The sequence below is a fragment of the Haemaphysalis longicornis genome, unplaced genomic scaffold (genome assembly GCF_048455015.1).
Source record: "Haemaphysalis longicornis isolate Haplotype H1 unplaced genomic scaffold, Haemaphysalis longicornis Haplotype H1 scaffold_17, whole genome shotgun sequence".
NCBI classification, from domain to species: domain Eukaryota; kingdom Metazoa; phylum Arthropoda; class Arachnida; order Ixodida; family Ixodidae; genus Haemaphysalis; species Haemaphysalis longicornis.
The window spans coordinates 3,458,926-3,471,168 of record NW_027526276.1 but is presented as its reverse complement, the minus strand read 5'-3'; the positions used below and the strand labels follow the sequence as shown (position 1 = coordinate 3,471,168).

Sequence of the window (12,243 nt, the reverse complement as noted above, 5' to 3'; positions counted from 1 at the left end):
GCTCCCTGGTGGCCTGCCGGAAGTTGACGCAGTGGTCCATTGTGAGCCCCAGGTAGCGCACACTGGACTTCCAGCTGAGCTCCTCGCCATCAATGTGCAGCCACCTGGCTTTGCGACAGGACTGGGCATCCGGGTGCACCAGCATCGCCTCCGTCTTGCTCGTTGACAGCTGTTGGCCAACATTCATTAGCTTGGCCCGCATAGCATCCACGGTGGCCTGAAGCTGCAGCACGACGCTTCGGCAGCTCCCCTTGGGGCCCAGCACCCACAGGGCCACGCCGTCGGCGTACACAGACATGTACACCCTGTGTGCCCCTCCTCTCGGCAGGCAGTCTGGTAGTGCCGCCATGACCAGGTTGAAGAGGTAGGGGCGGACGACTGAGCCCTGCGGGGTGCCCACGTCCACCGGCCGGGGCGTCGACAGGGCGCTGCCCTCCTGCACCCGCACCGTGCGGCCCGTCAAGAACGCCTCGATGAAACCCCGCAGCTTGCCCGCGATGCCTGCCATATACCAAATTTTTCACGAAACGAGTACTATCAACCGTAACAAGCATTATACAGACAAAAATCCCGTCAAAAACAAAGCGAGGGTTGACAGATGTCCGGAGCGATATGGTGGCGCAATCTAGGAAGGCTGACAGCAAACAAGACGTTCCACCGTTCTCTGCAGCCCTAGTAGACGTACTTAACATTCGTTTCAAGTACTATTACGAGCAATATGAAAGGGAACACAGGAACGCGCAGAAAATACCCTCAGACCCAGCTGTGAGTGATACGCAGCGGCCACAGTCGGAAACAAAGGTGAAAGGGGGACGCTGTTCTAATAACTGTTCCCATGCCCGCCGTGCGTCTTATCGGCTGTCGTACGATACCATATTATCGGCGAAATGACGTAGGCTGCTGCTTTGTTGCAGCGGGGTGGGAGTACCAGCAGTTACTGGAAGAGCGCCCTCCTTTCCCCCTTTGTTTTTCACAGCGCCATCCGGGTATCGCTCCGACTCGGTTTCGAGGCTGTTTGCCACGCGTTCCTGTGTTCCCTTTCATATTGCTCGTAATAGTACCTGCCCTGGATACGTCATCGCAGACGTCACGAAACACACGAGTCAGCGGGAGAATAAAAATGGTGGCTTAAATTGTTTAATTTCTCAGTGAACAAAGCATCGTTTTGTGCCGTATAAGCGCTGTGGCCACTATAAAACACAAAACCTTTCGAATAAGAAAACTTGAATTTTGTCTGCATGGCTCCTTTAATATTCGCTATATAGTTTGTGGAGTACTAAAATATAGCTCGGCAATCATAAGTCAGTATCTAAAGCTACGGGCGTTCGGTCAATCAATAAATCGATCAATCAATTTATTAATTGATTGATTGATCGAGCGCCCGTTTTTGGAGTACTAAAATCTAGCTCGAAGTCAGTATCTAAAGCTACGGGCGCTCGGTATTTGGTATAAACGCAAAAATGAAACATTGCTCGATATATCAGACGCTGAGAGAGAATAAGAGAAAGGTTCTTATTACAGAGGAACGCACAGAGAGGTTTGCCGACATGCGGGAAAAGGGCGAGAGAGAAAACGAAGTTGATGAGTAAGAAAGGAAGACATCCTAATGTGAACAGAACATTCGTGCTAACGTTTTTCCTTTATCTGATTTTTCTTCAGATATGCAGTGTGCTGCTTGTTGTGTTATATCGTCCCCACTGTCTATTTTGTCACAGTGATCATAGAGCAGCTGCAGGAGTGTCCGCGTTTACGGTGTCCTCTGGACAGCGGCTGCTACGTCCGGCAGAGGCCCGGGAAATGCCCCTACTGCAAATGCGGTGCGTAAGCCCCCCATCACCAGTCTCGGGACCAAAACACCCATGTGCACACGTCACACACCCTGTGCAACATTCGATTACATGAAAAATATCTGCACTCGTTCACACTAATTTTATTTTAAGGTAGCCATACTAAGATGATTGTGTACGACCATTTTGTTCCTTGCTCATCTCTCCGATAATGCTGTAATCATGCCTCCTTACGCCAGAAAATAAAACGGCACATCGTTGCTCCGTCCGTAACCCAAGCTGCCAAAGCAAATGCGAATCAGTAAGGAACGATGCCTTCCGTTGTTGTAAGATTTTACAATAGACTCAATACCGCGTAAGGCCGTAAGTTAAATTACAAGATGGATCGGTCGGCCGATGATCGAAGCGATGATCGCCGAAACGGCGACTCGCTGGCTCGTTGGCCATCGGCACGTCGCCGACGATGGTCTACTCCAAGCAAACGCAAAATGTTCAGTATGTACACTATATTTAGACTACGTATTTACAAATCCCAAGGCTCATGATCATATAAAAGAGGTCCGTCAAGGCCCGCGTCGAGCGGGGCTCGTCGCTCTCCTCATTCCGCCTCCGTCCGTCCAAAAACATCAAACTCCTCGGTTTTACCCCTAAAACCCCACCCAAACAGGGACGTCACAATGTGAGAGTGACGATGGCTCATTGAGTAGCCGCACAAGGCCACTGATTCGCCACCGTGACAAGAAAAGCTAGGTGGGTTCAAATTTGTCACGTGACCCACCTCTCTCACACCCATACAGAAACCAGGAGGTGTTCAGCAAGGCACAAACTCTTGACCCCTTGACTGACTTTCAGCTCCCGCCCGATTCGGGCTTTCTCATGGCGGTAATCGCGGTCGTTAAGATGTCAATGGTCCCCCGCCGCCGGTCTTCCAAACGAACGAAACGAAATCCTCTTCAAATGGTTGCATCGCTTTTAACTACTTTGGTGTGACCGACGCGGTTGTATACGTCCTCTCTGTGTCCGCTCAACAGGTGAACACAATAGCGCGGCGAACAGAAAAGAAGCTTCTTCCGCGGTTTCTCCTCCCGCCCCTCGCGCCTAAGTCAGCTCGGCCGGTGTGAAAACGAACACAACTTAGGTAAATACGCTATACCCAACTAATGATATCTAGTTGCCGGACAGTTTTAATTAAGTCAGGGGCCCGAACTTAACACTGTACGAGCGGCCGTGTGCTACCAGAAAACACGCCACACACGCTTGCACAATCAGGCATTGCGTCGGGCCAGACGGAGACCAACTACGTAGACCTAGTGCCGACACCGGGCGCAGCCTACGTACTACACAGCAAGAAAGAAGAAGAACACTTGCAACTTGTCACCGGTACTGTCGCACAAGAAGGTCGCTCTCATTATTTCCTCAGACAGGTTGAGTTACACAGACAGTTTTCACAGTCACACCAGCAATAAATGCGGCTTCGACGTTATCAGCTCGACATCGGGGATGACGTGACGACGATGCGCATAAGAACAACCCACAACGATTTCCTCGTGTACAAATCACGACTCGGCAAGGCACACAGAGTAAAAACGACGATAAGCATATTATTGATGCCGTACAGCCCAACTGCTAACTGTGGGTCCTGCACCCACGACTGAACTGGAGCATGTTAGTCGCGTCCGTGAAGACCCCGCTACTCTAGAAATAGTTACCCAGTACGCGCTTGAAAACGGTCTGTACAAGTTGGTATAGCGGTCTGACAGACTTTCCCGGACTGGCCATTCCCATCCACGACCAATGTCAACAGTGCAAACTGTGCATTTTGGTGCCACTGACAGAGTGAAATGTGCATCTTGTGAATAGGACCTTACAACTAGAAGTGTGTACACTGTGTGAATTGTGATGAATTGTGACCTCTCCCTTCCTGCTCCCTCTCCGCCATCCTCACTTCCCCACAGGGCCTCATGGCCTCTCGTCCTTAATAAAGTATTTCACTCACTCACTCGTAACACAAATCGCATACCGAGCTTTTGGTTCTCGGCATGCTCGTTGAGGGTGGTATACGCTACGGCGGTCGGCAATCGAGCGCGGCCATATTCGAAGTAGTTCTGGTAGTTCTCCTCCCAAACGTACGTCGTAGACGTCACGCAAACGATGAGACGTCATCGGTTGCGGATGAACCCAAGATCCCGCTGATAGAGAAAATGGCCCATGCTGCTGCTATAAGCCTCATTCTAACCTTCTCTCCTATACCTATCACTATGTATACACTACTCTCCTTACCCTTCCCTCCCTACGCACACACCAGCAGGCGTTCTGGTGTCCACAGCTAGGTGCGACAATTTGTGCCTGCTGGTGCATTTTCCTTTTCCTTTTAAAGCACTAAATACTAACAAAAATGCCACTGCACAGTGAAGCTGTCACCTACTATACAACGTTTCACACGGCAAGCGATGACCACGGCGACTATGCATCCCGGAACTAAAGGAGCGCGCTATCTCGCGGCGACCGCTGAATGATATGATCCTCGACAAAATTCGCAGAGGTTACCAGGTCATTGCTTACTGCCAAACAAGCAGCAATACTCGTTTTTACCCTGGCCAGCGCGCGTCTTTCGTCGTGCGCAACGTGAACGAACTCCGAAAGTGGCATCTACAGTAAGAGTGGTTCTTTCCCCCGCCGCCAGGGGCCGACTGTGTTAGATCTCATGGCGAACAAAAACCAACGCGCCGCTTTAATTTGCTTGTTGTGTGTAACATCCTTGTCGTCTGCCTTCAGCCAATGAACGCGGTCAGTGTGAAACAGAGAAAACCCAGGTTTCCGCCCCTGCTGGAAATGGTTTTCGCCGCCGGTACGCGCTGACCTTTGCGGATAGGCTGTTGGGAGGAAACCTTGCGCGAAAGTTCGTCACTTGCGGCATTAATTTGTCTTTCAGAAACTGGCTGTCTTTTCTACAGCTCAAAGCCAAAACTAGGTAAGCGTTTCAGCCCCATCGCGACATGCGGGCACAATGAGATGAGGTAGATTTTAAACATCTATTGAAGCAGACGCTGTGGGCTGTTCGTTCTACACGTGAAACACTACAGAACCCCCCTCCAGGTATTGCTAAAAAATCAACTAGAGTAGTACTCATCCGCAGCTAGACTTACAGGCTCTGAGACTAAAAAAAACAGCTGACACTATTCTGGTTGAACTACGACATGAAGTAGTATTGTTAGAAGGCCATCATCACATATAACATTGTAACATATTGCAACCTGACGACATGTTTAGGCGGGCTGTGGGAAAAAATGTTTGGTGTACTTTGTAAACCCGACGCTCCTGCATGCAGCGGTGGTGGGCGGTCATTCGTGCCCTCCGATTCGGAGCTGTCCCGAGGAGTACGGATGCCACGTCCGCCAGAGAGTAGGCAAGTGTCCCTTCTGCAAGTGTGGTAAGTGCATCGCCAGAACCTGCTAGGTATTAAAGACGATAGTCTTTCTTGGGCTACTTGAACGCAGAAGTTTTGGTTTGCCTCTTTGTGTCTGTTTGTCTGTCTGTCTCCCGATTCAGCCGCCCGGCGAAAGTAGAGCAGGCGTAGAAGATATTTATAGACCCACAACCATTACTAAGCATCTAGACCTGATGGTAGTGTTCACACTTGTAAACACTGGTGAACAAAAACAAAACATTACGAAAATATGAGGCACAAAAATTAATAGCGAATTTATGCTTACAGTGCTCGTTTATTAAAGATACGTTAACACTTAATTTTTACGATAGTAAACGAAATAGTGCATCCACTGTGGAAAAAAATTAACGCCGTCATCCGCGCCATTATAACTCCAGGCGGCATTCCAAGTTGTTCAATAGTAATGAAAGATTTCAGTAGATGGCGCGTCGAGCGAACGTGGAGAAGGGCCTCATAGTGGAGCAGTGGAACGCGGTAAATTTGAATTTATTGAGGTGGCATGGTCGCCAAGCGGCTATGGTCTTGCGAAGACACTCGCAGCGAGATGAGCAGATGTGCGGTTTTGTTTTGTAGTGTGAGCTGCACTGGCAGATGTTAAGCAGTTTCGCGTGGCTCCTTGAAAGCCGTGCTGCGCATGCGCGAGGAGTAGTGACGTTACACGGCGCACAGAACGTTGCTCGCTGCCCCACGTCTCTCACATAACCCACGCGCCCAGCGTCTTCGCCGACCTCCGTTCTGCACGTGGCGGCCCGGTCCAGTTGATGATCATGTGAGGGGTGGCCGGGTGTGGAACCGATGGCTTGTGCGTCGCGGCAACTCCGGCGTGCGCCTGTGGAACCAGATTAGCTCTGGTCTGATGGGTGGCGGTGCGCCGGAGCCGCTGGATAAATATACATGTGTCAAATAATGCGTGTGGGCCATTGAAACAGCAGTAAGCTTGATGATCAACCTAATCCCAGACAACCAGGAAAGCTAAGAATGACCAGCTGAACCTTAGCTCACGCTACTCATATCCTGGCATAGCCGAGCTAAGCCACTGCTATTTTTCCCCTTCGGTCTTCATCCGCAGATTGCAGCTAGCTAGCCATGCCAGACGCGAAGAAAGCGAAATATCATGCTGGCTTTGTGTGTCGCTTTGCGTAGTCTTTTCGATGCATCAATGGGGATGAAGCGCACGTAAATTTACGGAAAGCAGACCACAGTTGCCGCTGTCTTCTCATGTGTAAGGGCTAAGTGTTAGTGGGACGCGCAGTGCCAGTTTTTCCGCCCATTTCACCACAAAAACCTTACGAGTATAAAGACACTATCTACAGTCGCGATCACAAAAAGATGAAGGAGAACACACGAATGGTGCGATTTCTTTCCATGGAAGTCAAATAGACGCGTGGCCTAATTGTAGTGACAAAGTTGAAAGAAGTAGCTTTCCATTTACCGCGCCAGTATTTGACCATCACAAAAAGTATTTTTTTTTTATTTGCGTACTCTGGTTCAAACTTTCGCGTTCGCATTTCATTTCTCCTTGATTGAATGCGTTCAGCGAACAAAAATTGCCCAATTTATAGGAGTCGTCGTGCAGACTAGGGGTCTTTGAGGCCCCAAACAAATGCTGTAACATGGTCTATGTCTATGTCTATGGTCTATGTAACATGGTCTAAGTTTGACATCCACCTGAGTGCAGCCACCTTGGTAGAGCGACTGCTCCGGTTAAGCGGTGGTCCCGGGTTTGAATCCTGGACCAGGACGAATTTTTCTTCAACTGCGAAGTTTTTAAGAAAGCTGTATAGCTTTCCTTCGTAGCCGTATGGCTGCACTCAGGTGGATGTTAAACTTTCCTTCAGAGAAACTTATTCCACCTTAGGGATCTCCCCTAAATCTGGTCGATTAACACGGTCGTGCACTTCGAAAAATTATCAAATTTTATTTCGAAAGGCAACTGATACGTTTTCTTTATCACAGCTAAACAATTGGGACGTTTAAGAACTCCACTGCTCATATGAATGGTGGTAACAACGAAGGTCTTGTAGGTCGGGCCTTTTCGTAAGTCTGCTGAAAGTCCTGCGTGGCGCAGCCTGCAGGGGTGAGACAGCTGCGCATATTGCGCAGTTCTGATACAAATGTGTTTTACTCCGCTAGGCTGCTCCAAAAGCTTGAAATTCGCAAAAATTGCGCCAAACTGATCCAAAACCGCCTGAGAGCCAAGGATTGTAACGCTCCCGTCAGTTTCGGTGGGGAAAAATGCTTACTGACGGCATAATTTAACAGCACCACAAAGGTGATGCTGTTTGTAAAGGTTTAATTGATTGACCATTTAATAAAAAACCCGCATAAATTTTCCCCGAGATAGACTTTTTGAAAGTCGCAATGTCTGGTTGCACATGTTATATTCTGTGAGATTTTAAAGTCTTCCAATCCAAAACCATTGCAAATTTCTGTAGAAAAAATACTTATGTGTACTGAGGCGACAAACTACTTGTGCAAGTTGATGAAAAACGGCAATTTTTGGAGCGCCGTATCTCCAGAACGACATAACGGGGCGCCGCCATCTTGGTGTGGAGAAGATTGGGTAACATGGCCGCCGAGCGAAGCAGTTGCTCGTGGCTCAGGCAGAGTGCTCTTCGCCGATTTCTACCGTGGTTTTGGTTATGAGGCTGGCTAGGTTTACGTTTAGTCGTTTGGTCTGTTCGGGAAGTTGCGCGACTCGAAAGACGGGAGTTCACCAGAAACGTGGTGCCCGCGAACTCACCGAGTTTCGACCTTGAGTGTGAGGCGTGGTGCGTGCTTGAAGTGAAATTTCGAACTCATTGCGGTGTTATAAAACGCTGAGTTATTGCTGCCTTTGACAGCGAGCTTGCGAGCGGCGGTAATGGGACGATCGACGCAGCAGAAGTGGCGGCGCAGGCTACATCACCGCAAAATGTTCAAGCAGTGGCCGGTAGCGGGACGGGCTATTATTGCACGCTAGTAATAATGGTTGATTTATCTGAAGTGAAATTTAATGCCAAGACGGAGGTGGCTAAACATACCAACCTTATTCAAATTGTAATCGTAGTGAATGCGCACTTTGGGGATTGAAATGTGAGGGCTGGTGGGGTGCGAAGATCGCCACCTCACTTTGCGCAACTTTTTCCATGCCTCTACAAGTGTGTGTAAAGCCGAGTCTGAGATTAGAAAAATAATAATTTCTGCATTTACATGATAGTAAAAATGCTTTGAAATTGCTTAGTTTTTCAATTTTATATTTCCAATGGCTCTCCACGCTATCTATGCATACAGCCTCAGAATTTAAAAATGGTTTGCGAAAGGGTAGTGGAATAGAAAAAAAACTTTATTGAAATGCTGTATCAGTGTTATGTACGTTCAAAACAGATTAAAAAGAGCACTTTTCTCCCCAAAGTCTCCAATAATTTGATTTTTAGGCTCCTGAGGTGACGTAATGAATGACGTTCTTCTGCTCCAAATCAAGGTTTTTCTGCTCCAAAATCGAGATTTTGCTGCTCCAAAAAGTGCTCCTAAATCTGACTCAACTGTCTCACCCCTGCCCAGGGGTAAAGCAAGTTCCCAGACCCACCGGTGGCCTTGCAGAAACCAGTGTCTAGACGCACGGGTAGAGGGCGCGGTCGTATCGTAGGGCTTAGAACCACTAAATAAGCTAAGATTAAGAGTAACGACCCTGACGCACGGCGGCAGCCATTTGGTTGCCTAACACCAGAGTGGCCAGCTTTATGCGCCCTACTGCGGCCGACATTGACGGGCGGAATTTGTCCGGGCGCCGCTTGGCAACCATGACAGCTGTGTTTACTTTTTTAAAGATTTTGAGACAGCGCGTTGGTGCGACAGGGTCAGGCTGGGTTACGCTAGCGTAGCCTATTTAGTATATCTTGGTCCCACTGAAGCCATTAAATAAGCTAGTCTTTGCTAGTGGCTGTAGGTTATGCAAGGCCACAGTCGTTATTTCTCAGCGGGAAGCGAAGCAGGCGTTTTCCACCGTCCAGCCGGTTGAAACAGCCCTGTACAGAGCAGCACGGCATCGCTACTCTGCCTGGGGCTCAAAAGGTCACTCTCAGCGGGTCACACAGCCACACCGCGTTCCGAAAATCACGATTTGTCGAAAAGCGCACGCGAGGCAACACAGACGCACCAAAATATCAGCGGCCATGGGTCTTCCCTTGGTAAACAAATGTGACGTGACGCGGTTCGACCAATGGCACCTGTCGGCGGCATGCAACAATAACAGAAAAGATTGCCGATACTCTGAAACTTAGTCCAGTGGCTCTAGTAGGGCTGGGTTCATCTCCATTCCGCTATGAAAGGGAGCCTCCCACCGCTGACGTTTAACTACCGATAACTTAGCGCGAGGCGCAGAATTTGCACGGCGACGGCGCTGCCGTTCCCAGGCGAGCGCCCGCTGCCATCCTCAGCCAATGCAAGAGAACCACAGATCTGCCGTTTCAGCAGATTTCACACTGGGTGGAACTGGATTTAATATTTTTCGTACAAGGATTGCCTCAGGTTAGCAGTAGAAGAGTGTGTGCAGCAATGATTAACGGAACGGTAAACCTGGACAGAGAGGACGCGGGTTTGATTCCGAGCCGGTACTGCCGCTTTAGTGATGGAGGCGAAAAGCAAAAACGCCCGTGCTTTCGAGATTTCGGCGCCCATTGAAGATCCCCATGCAGGTTGTCAAAATTAATCCGGAGCCCTCCACTACCGCGCACCTCAACACCTGTGTAGCGTCGGCGAGTTAAACCTCGTTATCGGTCAATCAAAACTGGGTAAAAGGCGCCGAAAACTAGTGAACAAGTCGAAATGTGGCCAAGACTACGGTAGATGTAAAATTCTGGTTGTTTCTAAATCAAATGGAACGTCCTTCCATGTTTATTGAGGAATTCTACCTAAGTGCACCGGAGAAAAGAGCAGTAGTGTCTTTCAAGAAAGTTCAACCTGATATTGTTGCACGGCGCCTTGTCCGTACCCAGCGTAACTGTGCACGGAAATGTAGGTTTCGTCTACTATACTGATTATGAAATGTACGATGAAAGGTGCCCACCCACAAAATAAGATTGTAAGCACCTGATTTCCAGAAACAAATCAAAGAGGTTAGGGACGCATTTTAATAACGAGCAATTACGTATGTAACTTTTGCACGTGCAACAAACACTGAATTAACTAAAGCACTTAAGCAATCACTAAAGCAAACCGCTAAAGCATTAGAGCACTAAAACACTAAAGCAATCTTTGAACCTGCATTCACTTGAGTCACGCCGGATCATTTCACGCCTCTGCCTTCTTCATGCCTTTTATTATCACCCGAAATCCAGACACCCTCTCTTAAAACCGCCACACCGAACCTCGCCCCGTTTCAGCTACAGCAACGCCATAGCACGACTACCCAGCCGTACTTCATCAATGCTCAACTCATTCTTCCCTCAAGCAATAACCCTCTGGAACCATTTGCCCGATACAATAGCCTCGTGCGCAGACCGCAAATTATTCCGCGAAAAATTGCTCAACCATGTTTCATAATACTTGCGTCTCAAATGTGCCTTATGTGTTTCCTTTCTTTAATGCTGTATCTTTTGTACTTTTGAACTGTATTTTTGTTCTGTAATTTTGTATTTGCTGCTATTATTGCTGTACCTTTGTCACTTGTTCTTTTTTCTTCTTTGTTGCCTTGTAATTTTTTTTTAGCGCTGTGTCATACCTTTCTGCACCCACCCTCCCTTATGTAATGCCCTCAGGGCCCTTAAGGTGGAAATAAATGAAATGAAATGAAATGAATTTTAAAGGGCAAACATCCAAGTTGCGTATGAGCCATGAAAGCATCGATTTGATGATGCTGTTTCTTTTTGATTGTTTTGCAGGCTTTATGAAGCAAGTACCACGACCCACTGGCAATCGGCGAACGTGATCAACAGGCTGACGCAGGTAGCGTCATGTAGAAAGGCTCTACACATAACGAGAGAGTAGTAAAAGTTCTGCACCCACTAACTGGTAACGTGCAGTATAGGACAAGCTTAACAATGTCACTGGCTTTACCGCCCGGGACAGCTCGAACCGGAACAAGACTGAAAGTATGATAAAAACAAGAACAGCCGCGTATGTTTGAACATCTTAGTGGGCTAAAGGTTGATCAAACTGAAGACTTGTTTTCAAGAAAGTGGTCCAATAAAAAAATGTTTCTAAAGTTGATTTTGTCGCTGGAGATTCATGCACGGTATTGAAGCGGAGACCATGTGGAGGCCATTTTAAATGCTGGCAGCAGTTAGTGTAATCCCAGGCAGCACAAGACTGTTCGGCCTAAAACAGGCCGGTGTACTTTGGCCGGTGATTTTCTGTCCGGCCGTTATCCGGCAGCCATGTTCGGCCCATGTCCAAATGTGGGCCTTTTGGCCGTATACGGCCGTACTCCCATGGCTGTCCAACGGCCAGTGTCCGTCGGCCAGTCGACCGGCTTACGGTCATACGACCAGATTCCAGCCGTAGGGCTCCGGCCATTCCAAAGCCACCCGTGTACGGCCGAAGTACGGCCGCCGGAGGACAGCCGAGATGCGGTCGTCGGACTCCAGCCGGACTAAAGCTACCGGAAATACGGCCGTGCTGCGGGCATTGGAGTTCAGCCACACTACGTTAACGTTACTGAAGCCGGTCACTGCATGTCGCGCAAGCAGATGACTCATTCGCGCAGTGCAGAAGCAGCACAAACCCAGCATTTTGGGTCCAATGCAGCCACATGAAAGTGAGCTCGCGCAACCACCAGCCGTCAAACTTTCAGCAGAGCCTTGCTTAATTACCAGCCTCAGTTGACAGCAAAATTCATATGATAAACAGTGCTCAGAAATTGTCGTTCCTTTAATTGCTGTGCCTCTTTTACTGCCGAACACAGAAAATATTTAGTTCTTTGTAGAGCTTGAATAGATGTATTGTCCAGGTCCTGATATCCTCTGTGGGACGGCTTACCTGTAATAAACGGGGAAAGAGGAGGGGGTGGGGGGTGGCGGAGGGAGCATA

The 12,243-nt window shown here is 48.6% G+C and overlaps 1 protein-coding gene across 2 annotated transcripts in view; it reads left to right on the top strand.

The window, feature by feature from the left end:
- LOC144166357 (uncharacterized) overlaps window positions 1-11,480 on the top strand; it is a 131,987-nt gene extending 120,507 nt beyond the window's left edge. The window contains exons 3-5 of one of the 2 annotated variants that reach the window (XM_077695878.1): window positions 1,716-1,817; window positions 5,116-5,217; window positions 11,097-11,480. In XM_077695878.1, the coding sequence (XP_077552004.1) occupies window positions 1,716-1,817; window positions 5,116-5,217; window positions 11,097-11,143 (251 nt within the window). In that variant the 3' untranslated portion in view covers window positions 11,144-11,480. The remainder of the gene's footprint in view (window positions 1-1,715; window positions 1,818-5,115; window positions 5,218-11,096) is intronic. The other variant, XM_077695879.1, reaches the window with a different exon arrangement.
- Window positions 11,481-12,243: the final 763 nt, after the last annotated feature.